Here is a 17,818-nt window from a genome sequence, read left to right as displayed (position 1 = left end):
AATTCCGGTCAAAGGCATGTACCTTGGTTGTGGGCACATCCCCACTAGGGGGTGTGAAGGAGGCAGCTGATCAATGATTCTCTCTTATCGATGTTTCTAACTCTCTATCCCTCTCCCTTCCTCTCTGTAAAAAGTTAATAAAATATATTTTTTTAAAAAAATAAAATAAAAGTAAATCATAGAATATTCTAGGCATTCAGAATAGGAGAGAAAACCTTATGATCTCATGTATAATGAACCCATATTCTATAACTATGCTTTCTGCAACTTCTACCTATAATCATACCAACCTTTTGCCATTTCTGGGCAGAAAATCTCTATGAGTTTACTTGTAAACTTTTCACTATATATTTCTAAAGGAGACTCTTAATTTACATACTTCTTCATTAAAATTTTAAAATTATTATTTTTTAGTTTATTTTTTATAGTGAGAGGTTGGGGTAAGGGAGGGAGAGAGAGAGAGAGAGAGAGAGAGAGAGAGAGAGAGAGAGATTGGAAATGAGAAAGGGACATTGATTTATGGTTCCATTCTGTCATACATTTATTGGTTGCTCTTTGTAAAGTGCTCTGACCTCGGATTTAATCTGAAACCTTGGCATATTGGGACTAACAGAACTACCTGCCAGGGTAATTTACATACCACTAATGCCAATCATTACCTCAGTGTAACATAATCATCAACCAGGTTGTTTGAATCCTCAAATGTCCAACTTCCAACTAAAATTGATCAAATATTTCAAAATAAAATGAAATTAGATGTATACATTACTGATTTCTATGGCTTTAAGTCTATTTTAATTCCTACAATTTACTTTTTTAAATATATTTTTATTGATTTCAGAGATGAATGGAGATGGAGAGATGGAAAGATCAATGATGAGAGAAAAGTCATTGATCAGCTGCCTCATGCACTCATCCTACTGGGAATAGACCTGCTTGTGCCCTTGATTGGAATTGAAGGGGAGAGAGAACCTTCAGTCAGCAGGCCAATGCTCTATCCACTGAGTCAAACCAGCTAGGGTCTTCAACGTGTGTGTATCTGTATTTCTTTTTTTACTTTCTGTTTATATTTCTGTTGAAGCAATATGATCAAATTTTCAGTAGAGTTTATTACAGTCAGGATTTTACTGATTACTTACTCCGTGTATTATTAAAGGCTTACAGAGAAACAGAACCAATAGTGTGTATCTAGAAAGACACTTATTAAAAAATATTGGCTCACAAGGTTATGGAGCCCGAGATGTCCCATGGTCTGCAGTCAGGAAAGACGGTGGTATAGTTGGAAGGCCTGAGAGTCAGAGAGCAGATGGGTCTGAAGGACTGAGAACCTGGAGATCCCAGGACAGGAGGTAGATGTGTTACCTTATTCAGTCCAACAGAGAGTGAATTCAGCTTTCCCAGGTGCTTGTTCTCTTCAGGCCCTCAGTGGATTGGATGTTGCCCACTGACATTGGGGAAGTCCCTCTGCTTTGCTTATCCACAGATTCAAATATTAATCTCTCCCAGAAATGTCCTCACTTCACACCCAGAATCAGTGTTTCACTTACTAGCTGGCTATGTAGTGGACCAATCAAATTGAAACATTCTTCTTTAGAGTTTTCTCAATCCCTTATATTTCCTGTGAATAGGTGGTTCAGAACTCTGATGAGATTTATATTCATTTATCTGGCAAAACTTCCTCACAAATAATGGTATAGTCCCTCCAACAGTTGTATGATATATATATATTAGAAGCCCGTTGCACGAAGATTCTCGCAATAGGCCTTCCTTCCCCTGGCTGACTGCACTGGTCTCTCTCCAGCACCAGAGACCCAGGCCTTTGATCCGGCCCCAGTGGAGAAGCCAAGCCTCTTCAGTCTTCAGTCTTCACTCTGGCCGGAGCTATCAGTCTTCGCTCCATGCCTGCATATGCAAATTAACCGCCATCTTTGTTGGGTTAATTTGCATACTCATCCTGATTGGCTGGTGGGCATAGCGAAGTAACACCAATTTGCACGTTTCTTTTTTACTAGTGTAGGTATATATTTTTAGGGAGGGAGGGAGAGAGAGTGCCAGAGAAACATCAATGTGACAGAGATACCAGAATTAGTTGCTTCTCTTACCTGACACAATCCCAGATGGAACCTGTGACCTTGAGGTGCGTGGGACAATGCTCCAAACAACTGAGCCACACAGGCCACTCTCTCTCTCTCTCTCTCTCTCTCTCTCTCTCTCTCTCTATATATATATATATATATATATATATATATATATATATATATATATATATTCTATTTATTGATTGCCTTTTAGACTTAGAGGAATGGGGGGACGAGAGAGAGAGAGAGAGAGAGAGAGAGAGAGAGAGAGAGATTTGTTCAACTACTTGTTACTGCATTCATTGTTTAATTATTGTATGGGCCCTGGCCTTTAACTGAACCTGAGCCCTTAACACATCCCTAACATTCTCCAGCCAACTGAGCTCCCTGATCACGATCACTTTTACAAAAAATATTAAAAGGAGCAGTGTTCTGTTGCACACACTTCTGCATGAATACTTTATGAAATAAAAATTAAAACTTTCCTGGAATCTTCTGAAAAGATTTTACTTTCTATTAAAATGCTTTCTCTTCAGTGAAGCCATCTTTGGAATTAGTTTTTACTATCACCTTATCTGTCATCTTGTCTTCAACCTGATAATCTTCTTTTTGTCCAGATCTTCAGAGTTTCAAAGTAGCTTCAAGCTGAGGAAAGGTCATTTTTCCACAGTTCAGTTCACTGAAAAACTCCCACCTCCCACTGAAAGTCATAGTCCAGGCCCTAACCCCAGTGGATAGAGTGTCATCCAGTAGTCTGAAGGATCCCAGGTTTCATTCAGGTCAAGGGCACAGGCCTGGGTTGTGGGCTCAATCCCCAGTAGAGGGCATGCAGGAGGCTACCAACCAATGATTATCTCTCATCATTGATGTTTCTATCTCTCTCTCCCTTTCCCTTCCTCTCTGACATCAATAAAAATATATTTTAAAAGAAAAAGAAAGTCATAGTCCACGAGTGAAGCAATCACATTGCAAGAACTTCTGGGACAATTGGAAATATTATGAACACTTGCATTGGTCCACCTCATTTATCACAAGCCTCAAAATGCACCGTCCTGAAAAGGGTGGCCTCCCTGTGCACACACGTAATATTTCAAAAGGAGAGGGTGATATGAAGGAGGCTGAGGCTTGATCACTGAAAGTCAGCCCAAAGAAAACCAACAATAATGAATAATGGGCACTAGAATTCAAATTACCAGAGGTTTTAAAGAGATGGCGGGGGGGGGGGGGCACTTTTTTTTAACAATACAAGATTGAGGAAAAATAAAAAGGATATCTAAGCCATTGAGTGATCCCAAATTTGTTCCTGATAAACTTCACTCACATGTTCTTTCTCCATTCCCAGTTCTCTTGGAGTGTGACTATCAGCAATTCTCTGACCCTCCAAGAGGAACCTGAGTGAGTTCATTGGAACTCCCCACGTTAGCATTATTCTTTGGGTTTCTTGTGGTTTGTTGTCATTTTCATTTTGAAGTGACTCTCACTGCTGTCCTGTCCAATGACTTTGAGTTGAATGAACCCCCTTTCCTTCTTATTCGCCAAGTCCCCTGTTGAGGGTTTTACCTCCTGGTCCAACATAATGATGGTGACTCACCTGAGATCTCCACAAAGAAGTGTCCTCTGGTAGACAGTACCTTGCTCCTGGTTTACAAATCCTCTATTCCCCACAGCCCCACAGCACAGCATCAGTTTTTTGTTTTGTTTTGTTGGGTTTTTTTGATGGTTGAGAGCAATGATGAATTTGCCTAGATTGACTAATTCATTTTAAGTTGCAAAATAGAATTTCCTTCTAACTCCTCCTTAAATATTGTCATGATAAATGATTTGGACTACCTGACATATTGTTCATACAAGGAGGGAAGGGTAGATGCTGCTTGAACTTTTAAATGATGATATCTTTTCCTTCACAGAAATCACTTATGACTTGCATGGTGCTTCGTTTTTGATGAGAGTCCACAGCTGATTTTCACTTGGGGAACCTGACATTAGACACAGGAGAAGGTGACTGGAAATCTGGATGTCAGCTGGCCACTGGATCTCTTCTTGGAAGCTCCTACTGAGTTGCACAGAGAGGGAGGCCTGAGCAGACCTCAGCTTCTCACTTCTCCTCGCTCCTGGAGGATCACACTGACTGAAGGGAGTCTCTTCTGATAGACACCTTCACTGCATCATGGCCTTTGCAGCTTCCCTGGCCAAGCTCCAAGCAGAGGCCAGCTGTCCCATCTGCCTGGATTACCTGAGAGACCCAGTGACAACTGAGTGTGGGCACAACTTCTGTCCCTTCTGCATCTACCAGCGCTGGGAAGGTCTACAGGGCACCTTTCCCTGTCCTGTCTGCCTCCACCACTGCCCTGACAGGAGCTTGGAGAAGAACACCCAATTATGTTATATGACTGAGATTATTAAGCAAATCCCCACCTCAGGGAGCCAGAGGAAAATGCAGGAAGAAATGCCCCTGTGTGGGAAGCACCGTGAGGTTCTGACCCTGTTCTGTGAGAAAAGCCTGGAGCTGCTGTGTCCCCAGTGCAAGGGCTCCTTAGACCCCCCGGATCAGCCCCTGATCCCCATTGAGGAAGCTGCAGCTAGTCAGAGAGGGATGCTCAAAAGGTGCATTGGGGTCCTCACTAAACACCTTAAAGATGCTGTCAATGTATATACATACCAAGGTGCAAATATTTTGGCAGTGAAGAGAAAGATGACTACATGGAGGAATAAACTGGACTATGAATGTAATGATCTTAAGTATTCCTTGGAAATAGAGTACAATGAATTTGATAATGATCTACTTGTAGAAGAGAATGATGTTGAAGAAAAACTAATTGAAAATGGAAGGCAAATTTCATATCATATGTTCAGGCTAAGCAATCGGTTAAGTGAAATAGAAGAGAAGTGTTTGCAGATGGATGAGGATTTACTCACAGGTATTGAAAGTACCCACAACAGCTACGAAAACATAGAATCCCCGGCCATCTTTTCATATAAGTTAAAGAAAGAGATTTTCACTCTCCCGCCACATTATTTGGGCCTGCATAAAATGATCCGCACGTTTCAGGTAGATTTGACACTGGATCCGGAAACTGCCCATCCAGACCTCCTTATCTCAATAACTGGAAAACAGGCGACATATTGGGAACCAGATCGCAGTCTTAATCCCCAGGCACTTACTTCTAACCCAGCTGTCCGGAGTTCTGAGGGATTTGATGCTGGCAGGCATTTTTGGGTGGTAACCATAGGAGGCACAGGGAAATGGTCCTTAGGTGTGTGTAAAGAATCCTTCCCCATAAATACTCTCATATCACCATCGCCAAGCAATGGCTGCTGGACTTATACATTTGGCCCTTTCTCTATTCCAAAAGAGATTGGTGTTTTTCTGGACTATGAGTTGGGAGAGGTTTCATTTTATAATTTGAAGACCTGCCCATTGTCGTATGGAATCACTGCTACATTTACAGGAAAACTTATGCCTTATTTCTCCCTCGTATCTTCAGAACCTCTTACAACCAGTATCATCAGAGTCTATTGATGACAAATTTGAAAGAAATTTTCTATGTGCTTAGTTTCTACCCTTGCTGTTGAAAGAAATACTTACAATAAAGAGCCTGATTCCAGTTTTGATGTATGAATGTTGCAAGTTTTTAGGAGGCACCCTATTGCCTATTCTGGGGGGCATTATTGAACGACATCTCCAACTTTTTTATTTTAAAATCCATTAAAATCCATCACTGTTTAAAAGTGAGGCTAGATTCCCAAAAGTTTCTTCCAGCCAATGACTGATTATGGCAGGCCCACTAAAGCAGGCCTACATATGCAAGATGTAGGACATTGGCTTGATGACTCTGTGCGCATTGAATCCCTGTTGGCTTTGAACTTTCTTAGAACGACACTCTAATGTAAAACTTTCCTTTCTTCTTCCCTTCTCCCCCTTCTTCCCTCCTTCCCCTTCTCCTTATCAATGGTCAGAACTACTACTCAGTCTGATGGCTCTCCCAGCCTCCTCTGGCTCCTTCCCTGTTTTTTCCTCACAGGCGTTCCTCCAATAACTCTCTTGCACCTCTAGTCCAGGTTGGTATCTGTTTCTTAGAGGACCAGACTAACCCACATATTGAACCCTCGGAGAAGTCCTACAGGTAAGAAATTTGTTGAATTTTAAACTCAACATTTCTCACCCAGTTTACTAAATAACACGCCTTCTTTTTGTGGAATACTCATTAGAAGTTGGGGGAACTCGGTTTGAGAAATGCCATTGAATTAGAAGGAAAACTGAAACAACAATCAGAACATTTGTGTTGTGGTTCTTGAAATTCTGTACATAAAAATACCCAATATGTGTATAACATTTCTATCACAGGCATAATTCTGAAATGGCCCTTAAAATCCCAGGTCCCTGGTGTACACACACCTTCTCCTGGATTTTCAATCAAGCACTACGCTGGGTGTTGATGTGAAAGGATTTTGCAGATAAAGGGTCTCCCAAAATTCACCCAAGATTTGAATTATTATTATTGAAAGTTATTATTGAAAGGTACTTGTTTGTAGCCATATCTTTTCTTGTGTGGCTATTTTCTTTCTGAGCTTTTTATTTCTTCTTTTTACACCAGTCCCTCTAGCGTTTCTTGCATTGCTAGCTTGGTGGTGATAAACTCCCTTAGCCTTTTATTTTTTTTTTATCTGTGAAGCTCCTTATTTCCCCTTCAAGTTTGAATGATAGCCTTGCTGGATAGAGTATTCTTGGATTCAGTCCATTGCTTTGCATCACTTTGTAAATTTCCATCCATTCTTTTATGGCCTGATGTGTTTCTGTTGAGAAATCATTTGATAGTCTAAAGGGATATCCCTTGAATGTAACTTTCCATCTCTCTTTTGCAGCCTTTAAGATTCTCTCTTTGTCTTGAACATTTGCCATGGTAATTATGATGTGTCTTGGTTTGGGTCTTTTTGGGCTCACCTTGTTTGGGACTCTCTGTGCTTGTGTGACTTTTTCCTTCCCTTCCTCAGGGAAGTGTTCAGATATTCTTTCTTCGAATAGGTTTTCTAATCATTGTTCCTCTTCCTGTTGTTCTGGCACCCCTATCATTCGTATGTTGTTTTGTTTCATGTTGTCCCATAGCTCCCTTAGGCTCTCCTCCTGTCTTTTAATTTTTTCCCCCAATTGCAGTTCAGTTTGGGTGTGTTTTGCTTCCTTGTCTTCTAATTCACTAATTCGATCCTCCGCTTCTCCTACTCTACTGTTGAAACTTTCAATGGTGTTTTTTATGTCAGCTATATCGTTCTTCATTTATTTTTGGGTCTTACCTAAGTTATTGCTTTTTTCATCCATTTCTTTTTGATTCTTACATAAGGTATTGATTATTTTATCTGTTTCTTCTTGCTTCTTGCATAGTTGATTTTTTCCTCCAACCGGTTTATGCAGTCTTGGACCCTTAATCTGAATTCTTTTCCTGTCATGTGGCCTGCCTCTGTATCACTCAGCTGCTTTTCTGGTGAGTCCTCCTATTCTTTGGGGGTTTCTTTGTCTACCCATGTTTGATATCACTGACATATCTAGACGTTGAGTCATTTAGTGGCTGCTCCCTGGGTGGCAGTGGCTCCTTGAGCTGTGGTTGCTCCTCGGGCGGTTGTGGTAGCAGCTGCTCCTCAGTTGGCTGCAGCTCCTCTGCTGGGTGCTGTTCACAGCTGTGGTGGCTGTTCTGGCTGGTTGTGGGAGGCTTCACATGCAGCTGCTGATCCTCAGACAGGGGGTCTGGTGATCAGGAGGCTTCTGTTGCTTGGATTGGCTGCGTTGATTTAAAGGCACAAAATACAACACAACAAGGCACAACGTACCAGGCACTGAACACAAATGTATTCACGATATTAATAACCCCAAATAAAGGTGACCACTCAAGCTAAGAGAATTAGGGGATAAGGAAGAAAAAAGAGAAAAAAGAAGGAGTGCAAAAATGAAATTGGGTAAAGGGAGAGGAAAAATGTAAGAGAGAAAAGAGAGAATGAAGTAGAAGAGGGGAAAAGACTATTTATGTGAGGGGAAAACTCCGATAGAACAGCCACTAATCCAAACAAATTCCAGCAACAGATCCCTGGAGATGAATGCAAACTACAAACAACCAATATTATCAAGCGACACAAGCGAAAACAGAAACACAAAAATAACCGGGTTTTGGGGGGGGGGGGGAGAAACCAACAGAAAAAGAAAAAGAAAAGGAAAAACAACCTCACAAACAATCCTAAAAAAACCAATATACTCAACAATCCACCAAACAACAACAAAACAATAGGGAGAGAGAGAGAAAAAAAAGAAAAAAACATTGGATAGTGAAGAAAGATAAGGAAGAGGTGTGTAAGGATTTAGAGCAGGGGGTTGGAAATAGGATATAAAAGTAGGGTGAAATTTTGACAGGGGGTAAACAGAAGGAATAGGGAAAACCTAAAACAAGAATAGGGTAAGAGAAACAGGACAACAAAAGGGGAAAAGTGAGGAAGAGGGTTTTAGCATAGAGGTAAAATTGAGGTAGAGAAAAATGATGTTAAAGGAACGATGAAAATAGAATGTAGAACACTAATACCAAAATAAAATAAAGAGAAAATAAAATGACACTTTAAAAAATGGAAAAATGGTAGCAATAATAATACTGGTTAAAAATAAAAATGTAGTAATTAAAAGGGTAAAATCAGGTGATGAAAAAAGAAAAAGAATTGGTTTCTTAGTTAAAAGGTGAAAAAAGAATAAGAAAAATAAATAAAAATTTGCAGTAGTGAGGGTCCTTCGGTTCTTCTACTCTTCAGTCTGGCACGCCTTAGTCCTGCCAGGTATTCAGGAGAGTGTTGAATTTCCCTGTGAAACACTGTTCCTCCGTGTTGTAAATCACCGTCCTGATTTTAAAGCAGGCTGAACTTGTTTCTTAGACTGCCTTAATTTGTATTTACATAAGAGTCAGTTTGTGGCTGAGCCTCTGGGTGGCAGTGTTTCTGGATTGACCTCCCAGGCTATACGGCCTCTCTATCCAGTAGTTGGGGTTTATTTTCTCTATTGCACTTAAAACTGGTCTGAGGAAGTCCACTGCCCAGAGCTGGTTCTTTAATCATTATCCTGCTCTGTTACCGAGATTCCACAAAAACAACTTTCCCCTCCAGTCTCTGTGAGTGTCCCCAACTGGGAAATCCCATGCACTGGGTTTAATAATCAAATGCCAAGATTTAAGGAGAAGAGAAAGAAAACAAAAAAATAAACAAAAACAAAAAACAAGAGCCTGCAGAGTTGCGGGAATTCGCAACCCTGCACCTTCCAGCCCACACAGTCTCTTCAGCACTCCCTCTCTCTCCTTACATTGAGTAGCCTGCGCACTGGCAAAATCTGAGGTTACCTTTTTGCATCCAGCCCAGCTATGGGCTAATTTTAAGCGTTCCCTTCTGCCAGCAGCCCTGTGGGAGCTCTTCCACACTCGCGGATCACGCAGGCCCCAAAGGCCGAGGTCTTTGTGGGGCACAGACCTTCATGCGCACTCTCCTCTCCCCAACCTGAATTGCAAACCGCACCTTCAAGCGAGACCTGACCTTTCCGTGAGAAGCAGGACTCCATGTACTCGCGCTGTCCCAGATCTGGTGTCTCCGGGTTAGCAGCCGATGTCTGGATGCCTGGTCTTTGCATGTACAGTATACGTTTCGAAAAAAATAGCCACTCAAGATGGCACGGTCTCCACAGCTGAGCCGGTGCTCAGGGAGAGATTTCAGCCACAGTCTCCAACTTTCAATTCGCTTTCTCCAGGATTCCTCCGCCTTTCCTGGTTGCAAAATGTCCCTCAGCTGAATATCCTCTGCTTATTCAAGCTGTATGTTACCGGCTTCAGCTGCTCACCCTAACAGCTCCGGGACAAGGCATGGGACACGTCCGTCTATACCTCCGCCATTTTTCTCCACAGTTTTCCAACTCTGTTTTAAAAATTCAATAGAAAACTTATCCTCAGGTGAAGATTAAAAAAAAATTACTCTGTATATGAAGAGCCCGGAAAATCTTGAGTCACATGGGAAAAGCCAATTGAGATGAAACAGTTAAGATGAAACAGATGTTGGAATTATCTGATATAAACCTTCAAGGAGTTATGATACAAAATACTCCAAAAACAACCCTGCATAACCTTGTTATCAATTCAGAAATAAAAGCCTCAGCAAAGAAATAGACGAGATAAAGAAAAATGGGAAATATTTAAACTGATAAATACAAATTAGCAAAACACAGGTGTCAGAGGAAAGACACAGTGAACTTGAAGACAGATCAATAAAAATTCTCCAATCTGAACAACAAGGAGAAAAATTATTGAAAATGAACTGAATCTTGGGACCGATGGGACAACAGCAAAAGGTCCAACATTTCTGTCATCAGATTTCTAAAAGGAGAGGAACACGAATGTGCTGAAAATGTTTTGGAGAAATAATGGCTACAAAATTTAAAGTATGGTAAAAGACATAAACATAGTGATTTCAAAAAATTCATGCTAAACATAAAGAAATTCATGCCAACAAATCCTAAATTGCTAAAAACTAAAGACAAATGTGAAACAAAATAAAGACATTTTCAGACCTGGACTGAAAACATTTGCTATTAACAGACCCTCACTGAAGAAGCCACAAAGAAAAAAGAATAAAACGAATCTAGGAGGGAGGAGAGAGCTATAAGAAGGAAAGGTAAATGAAGAAATGTGTAAGCAACATATGGGAAAATCCAAATGAGTATTGACTGTATAACATAACAGCGATGGTGGTGATTATTTTAAGGACCACATTTGGGGATTTTAAAAGAATGTGAAACTAAACTACTATACATTATTAATAAAACGGGGGCACTGTAATCAAGCTTCTAAGGTTCTTATATTGTTTGGATGAAGGGTAAAGATTATTTTTAGGCTTTGTCAAGTCAAAAATACATGTTGGGTTTTAAAAGTAACTGAAAAATAGATGAATCATGGAGTTAGTGTCCAGGCTCTTCGAGATTATGAGGCTGATACAAAAATAATTGAAATCCAAGGTTCAAATATTAAATATTGATAGATGCCAGAGCAGGAATACTGTAAGTAAGCATATATCTGTCAGAATGGCTATCATCAACAAATCAACAAACGACAAGTGCTGGAGAGGATGTGGAGAAAAAGGAACACTCGTGCACTGCTGGTGGGAATGCAGACTCGTGCAGCCACTATGGAAGACAGTATGGAGTTTCCTCATAAAACTAAAAATGGAACTCCCATTTGACCCAGTGATCCCACTTCGAGGAATATATCCCAAGAAAGCAGAAACACCAGTCAGAAAGGATATATGCACCCCTATGTTCATAGCAGCACAATTCACCGTAGCTAAGATCTGGAAACAGCCTAAGTGCCCATCAGCAGATGAATGGATTAGAAAACTGTGGTACATCTACACCATGGAATACTATCCTATCTAATAAAAGAGAAACATGGTAATTGGCGTACAACCTCTACCCTTCCCATTGGCTAATCAGGGCGATATCCAAATCTACTGCAATGCAAGATGGCGGTGGTATCCAGGCAGCTTGAAACTAACATGAGGCTTGCTTGCTTCAGTGACTGAGGACTCCAACGTTCCCCGCCTGCCGCTGCAGGCCTCTGAGCTGGCAGTTTGAAATATAGTTACAAAAATAGAAACTAAACAAAAACCCAGAAACCAGCTTTCAGCTAGCCGGGATCTCAGACCTGGAGTTGATATAGAGTTTCGATTGTAGAACCTAAACAAACCAGATACCTGCTTTCAGGAGCGGAGGTCTAAGAGCTAGAGCCTCAGAGATAAAGCTGGCTCAGAATAAAAAATTAAAAAAAGGAGCAGTTGGGAGCTTCAGTCCCAGTCTGAAAACAGCCCTCAGACCCTCACCCAGACTGGCCAGGCACCCCAGTGGGGACCCCCACCCTGAAGGGTGTGTGACCAGCTGCAAACAGCCATCATCCCCTCATCTAGGCTGGCCAGGCACCCCAATGGGGACCCCCACCCTGATCCGGGACACCCTTCAGGGCAAACCGGCCAGGCCCCACCCATGCACCAGGCCTCTATTCTATATAACAAAAGGGTAATATGCCTCCCAGCACCAGGATCAGCGGAGCCGCGAGGTCTCCCGGCATCAGGATCAGCATGACAGGGGGCAGCGCCCAAACCCCCTGACCACCCTGTGGCTCTGTGTGTGACAGGGGGCGGGGCCACAACCTCCCTATATGCCCTGCTCTGTTCCTGACAGGGAAAGGCGCCCCAAACCCCTGATTGGCCCTGCTCTGTGCCTGATAGGGGGGAGCTCCCCAATCCCCTGATCGCCCTGTGGTTCTGTGTGTGACAGGGTGTGGCGCCCCAACACCCCCACCCCGCAGACCCTGCTCTGTGTGTGATTGGGTAGAGCCATAACCTCCCCATTGGCCCTGCCCTGAGTGTGACAGTGGTGGCGCCCCAACCCCCTGATAGGCCCTGCTCTGTGCGTGACAGAGGGCGGCACCCCAACCGCCTGATGGGCCCTGCTCTGTGCATGATGGGGGGAGCTCCCCAACCCCCTGATCGGCCCTGCTCTGTGCATGCCAGGGTGGAGCTCCCCAACACCCAGATTGACCCTGCTCTGTGCATGACAGGGGGGAGCTCCCCAACCCCGATTGGCCCTGCTCTGTGCATGACAGGGGGTGGCGCCGAGACCTCCCCATCAACCCTGCCTTGAGTGTGACAGGGGGTGGTGCCCCAACCCCCCAATCGGCCCTACACTGAGCATGACTGAGGGTGGCATCACAACCTCCCAATCTGCCCTGCTCTGTGCATGACAGGGGGTGGTGCCCCAATTCCCCAATCAGCCCTGCTCTGAACCCGACCAGGGGCTGCACCGAGGGATTAGGCCTGCCCTCTGCCACCCAGGAGCAGGCCTAAGCCAACAGGTCGTTTAATCCTGAGGGGTCCCAGACTGCAAGAGGGCACAGGCCGGGCTGAGAGACCCCCTTTCCCCCAGAGTGCACAAATTTTTGTGCACCGGGCCTCTAGTGCTTCTATAAAAAAGAAGGAATTCTTACCATTTGCAGCAGCATGGATGGAGCTGTAAAGCATTATGCTAAGTGAAATAACCCAGTCAATGAAAGAAAAATACCACATGATATTATTCATTTATGGATAATTAAGACCATGATAAACTGATGAGCAAAAATAGATACAGAGGCAGAGAAATATCAAACAGACTGTCAAACTACAGCGGGAAGGCCGGGGAGGGTTTGAGGGGTGGGTAAGAGATCAACTGAAGGACTTGTATACAAGCATCTACACTAATAAAAGAGAAACATGGTAATTGGCGTACGACTGCTACCCTTCCCATTGGCTAATCACGGCAATATGCAAATTAACTGCCAACTAAGATGGCAGTTAACAGCCAACAAAGATGGCGGCGAATTTGCATATGGCAGGCAGGATGGTACAGCGCCATCAGAGAGCAGGTTGGGGGTGTGAGTGCCGGCGGTCGCCGGTACCCGATCCCACCAGCAGACTTGGACGCGGGCCGGCGGGGCGGCTGCGGTGTCCGCCTGCACTCATGCCCCCAATCCGCGAGAGTGGGTAAGGGGGCATGAGTGCTGGCGGTTGCCTGGGACCAATCCCACCAACAGACCCGGACACAGGCCGGCGGGACGGCTGGGGCGTGAGTGCCGGCGGTCGCCCCAGACCAGATCCTGTCAGCAGACCTGGACGCGAGAGGGCACAGGCCGGGCTGAGGGACCCGACCCCCCCCCTCCCCAGTGCACAAATTTTTGTGCACCGGGCCTCTAGTATAAGCATAACCAATGGACACAAGACACTGGGGGGTATGGGAAGCTAGGGGAAGGTCATAGGGAGAAAAAAAAAGGAGACATATGTAATACTCTTTATAATACTTTAAGCAATAAAAAAATTTAACAGAAAGAAATATTCAAAGTGATGAATAGGAAGAAACTACAACCAAGATTACTCTACCCAACAAAGCTATCATGTAGAATTGAAGGTCAGATAAAGAGCCTCACAGACAAGAAAGAGCTAAAGGACTTCACCACCACCAAAACAGGATTATATGAAATGCTAAAGTGTATTCTTTATGAAGAGGAGGAAGAAGAAAAAGGTAAATATAAAAATTATGAACAAATTGACAACAAATACATATGTATCAACAAGTGAATCTAAAAATTAAGTCAATAAAAAAATCTGATGAACAGAATAAACTGGTGAATATAATAGGAGCAGGGGCATAGAAAAGGAGTGGACTGACAATTCTCGGGGGAAGCGGGTGTGAGGGGTGCAGGAAGAGATCGGACAGAAATCATACACCTATGGATGAGTACAGTGGTGGGGGGCAAAAGCATGGTATGGCTTGGGAACCAGGTGGAGGGGAGCTGTGGGGAAAAAAAGAGGAACATCTGTAATAATCTGAACAATAAATATTTATTTTTTAAAAAAAGCAAAAAAGGGGCCCATATTTTTATTAATGGTTAGAGCGTTGGCCCATGAACCAGAAGGGTCTAAGTTTGATTCCCGGTCAAGGGCATATATCTGGGTTTCAGGCCTCACCAACCTGGGTCGGGACCTGTGCAGGAGGCAACTGGTCCATGTATCTCTCATATCAATGTTTCTCTCTCTCGCCCCCTCGCTCCCTTCTACACTATCTAAAAATCAGTGGGGACCTAGTCATTTTGACTCATTGGATAGAGCATTGGCCTGTGGACCTAAGGGTCCCAGGTTTGATTCTGGGTCAGGGCACTTGCCCAGGTTGTGGGTGTGGGTTGTGGGAGGCATGCAGGAGGCAGCCAATCAATGATCCTTTCTCATCATTGCTGTTTCTCTCTCTCTTTCCCTCTCCCTGCCTCTCTGAAATCAAAGAAAATGTATTTATTTAGCCCTAGCTGGTTTGGCTCAGTGCATAGAGGGTTGGCCTGTGTACTGAAGCGTCTCAGGTTTGATTCCGGTAAAAGGCACATGTCACGGGTTCATATTAAAAAATATGGGAGAAACCAAGATGGCAGCATAGGTTAACGCCAGAGATTGCTGCCTCAAACAACCACTTCAGAGATATAACTAAAGGACAGAACAGACATCATCCAGAACCACAGGAAGGCTGGCTGAGTGGAAATTCTACAACTAGGAGGAAAGAGAATATCATACCCAGACTCAGAGGAGGCGCAGTGCTGAAGTTAAATGCTCAGGTGCGGAATGCACGCACGGAGCGGGCTGGCACGGAGGGTGCAGTTGTTGTTTTCGATCGGGAGGGAGTTTCAGACTCTGAGCTCCAGATCCGGGCGAGTCTCTGGGGACCCAGACTCAAACGGGAGAAGCGGGACTGTCTGGCTTCGGTCAGAACTCGAAGGCAGCTTTCTCTCCGAGGTTTGCAGCGGTTGCTGGTACTCTGAGAGGCAGAGCCCTGAGGGACGGAACTGAGAGCAGCCATAACTGCTTGCTCCGCCCGACCTGTAGATCCCCAGACACCCGCCCCGCCCAAGCCCTGCACAGAGCCATTTGCCGCATAGCCTCAGGCAAAGGCTAGATTAGCACGGCCCTAGAGATCCAGCACAGAAGCTCTCCCACTGCAGACACAGCTGACACTCATAGCCAGTTAGCCTGGAGGTGAAATCACCCCTGGTATTACCAACAACAATCAAGGCTTAACTACAAGACTGCACACAAAGACCACTAGAGGGTGCACCAAGAAAAGATAAAAAAATGCGGAGACAAAGAAACAGGACGCAAATGTCAGAAATGGAAGATATAGAGCTCAAAATCACACTTTTAAGGTCTCTCAAGAACTGTCTAGAAGCTGCCAATAAACTTAGTGAGGCCCTCGAAAAGACTGCTGAGACCGCCGATAAATGTAGTGAGATCCTCAAGAAATCTAATGAGACCCTCGATGTTGTGATAAAGAACCAACTAGAAATTAAGCATACACTGACTGCAATAAAGAATATCATACAGACACCCAACAGCAGACCAGAGGAGCGCAAGAATCAAGTCAAAGATTCAAAACATGAAGAAGCAAAAAACACCCAACTGGAAAAGCAAAATGAAAAAAGAATCCGAAAATACGAAGATAGTGTAAGGAGCCTCTGGGACAGCTTCAAGCGTACCAACATCAGAATTATAGGGGTGCCAGAAGATGAGAGAGAGCAAGATATTGAAAACCTATTTGAAGAAATAATGACAGAAAACTTCCCCCACCTGGTGAAAGAAATAGACTTACAAGTCCAGGAAGCGCAGAGAACCCCAAACAAAACGAATCCAAAGAGGACCACACCAAGACACATCATCATCATCAAAATTCCAATAGCAAAAGACAAAGAGAGAATCTTAAAAGCAGCAAGAGAAACTGAGTTACCTACAAGGGAATACCCATACGACTGTCAGCTGATTTCTCAACAGAAACTTTGCAGGCCAGAAGGGAATGGCAAGAGATATTCAAAGTGATGAATACCAAGAACCTACAACCAAGATTACTTTATGCAGCAAAGCTATCATTCAGAACTGAAGGTCAGATAAAGAGCTTCACAGATAAGGAAAAGCTAAAGGAGTTCATCACCACCAAACCAGTATTATATGAAATGCTGAAAGGTATCCTTTAAGAACAGGAAGAAGAAGAAGAAAAGGTAAAGATACAAATTATGAACAACAAATATGCATCTATCAACAAGTGAATCTAAGAATCAAGTGAATAAATAATCTGGTGATCATAATAGAATCAGGGACATAGAAAGGGAATGGACTGACTATTCTTGGGGGGGAAAGGGGTGTGGGAGATGCAGAAAGAGACTGGACAAAAATTGTGCACCTATGGAAGAGGACAGTGGGTGGGGAGTGAGGGGGGAGGGTGGGGCTGGAACTGGGAGGAGGGGAGTTATGGGGGGAAAAAAGAGGAACAAATGTAATAATCTGGACAATAAAGATTTAATTTAAAAAATGGAAAAAAAATGTATATATTTACTTTTTAAAAAATCATTGCGGGGGGGGAGGGTAGGGAGTGGAGAAAATGGTGGTGGTATAGACCGAACTATTCCGTGCCTTGTCCTGGAGCAGATAGGGTGAGCAGCTGAACCAAGTAACATCTAGCCCAAAGAGGCAGAGGAAATTCAGCTGGGAGACAGTTTGCAGCCAGGAAAGGTAGAGGACTCCTGGTGAAAGGGGACTGTTGGAAACTGCGGCTGAAAACTCTTCCTGAATGGCTGGCTCAGCCGCGGAGTCCACGCCATCTTGAGTGGCTGTTTTTGGAAGCGTATACATTCAGAGACCCTGCAACCATGGCATCCAGGAATCGGCTACTGACTCAGAAACACTGGATCTAAAGCAGCGCAAATGGTGGACTCAGAGGAGCCCTGCTCCTCCTCACGGAAAGGTCAGATTTCGCCTTGATAAGGGTACAGTTTGCAATTCAGGTTGGAGAGAGGAACGCACGCGTGGTTAGTCTGCTCCCCAGGAGGTCTGAGGCCTTGGCGCCAGCGTGATCTGTGAGTGCGGAAGGGGTCTCACAGGGCTGCCGCCAGAAGGGAACGCTAACAATAAGCCCATAGCTGGACTGGGTGCAAAAAGGCTGCCTCAAATTTTGCCAGTGTACTGGCTGCATAGTGCCAGGTAAGAGAGGTCGTGTGGAAGAGACTGCGCACAGAGCTGGACGGTGGAGTGTTGCAAGAGCTTGTGCTCCTCCTCAGGCCCTTTTTTTTCTCTCTCCCCCTTAAATCTTTGCATTTGATTATTAAACCCAATATGTAGGATCGCTC

General features: G+C 43.9%; 2 protein-coding genes across 2 annotated transcripts; one reads left to right on the top strand and one right to left on the bottom strand.

Annotated features, from left to right (window-relative positions):
* Positions 1-3,351: 3,351 nt before the first annotated feature.
* LOC132226621 (small ubiquitin-related modifier 1-like) lies at positions 3,352-3,653 on the bottom strand. The gene is given in 2 exon segments (XM_059681179.1): positions 3,352-3,494; positions 3,497-3,653. Coding segments are annotated over 2 exon segments (300 nt in total).
* Positions 3,654-4,245: 592 nt separating this feature from the next.
* Positions 4,246-5,598, top strand: LOC132226620 (tripartite motif-containing protein 60-like). Its single transcript, XM_059681178.1, has one exon. The coding sequence runs from the start codon at positions 4,246-4,248 to the stop codon at positions 5,596-5,598; it is 1,353 nt and encodes a 450-aa protein (XP_059537161.1).
* The last annotated feature ends 12,220 nt before the right edge of the window (positions 5,599-17,818 follow it).

This window comes from Myotis daubentonii, chromosome 2 (genome assembly GCF_963259705.1).
Source record: "Myotis daubentonii chromosome 2, mMyoDau2.1, whole genome shotgun sequence".
Lineage (NCBI taxonomy): Eukaryota > Metazoa > Chordata > Mammalia > Chiroptera > Vespertilionidae > Myotis > Myotis daubentonii.
Note: the sequence above shows the minus strand (reverse complement) of the source record. Positions and strands in the feature narration are given on the sequence as shown.

Excerpts from the sequence above, each read along its gene's own strand:
- LOC132226620 (XM_059681178.1), top strand. The coding sequence starts at position 4,246 with ATGGCCTTTGCAGCTTCCCTGGCCAAGCTCCAAGCAGAGGCCAGCTGT.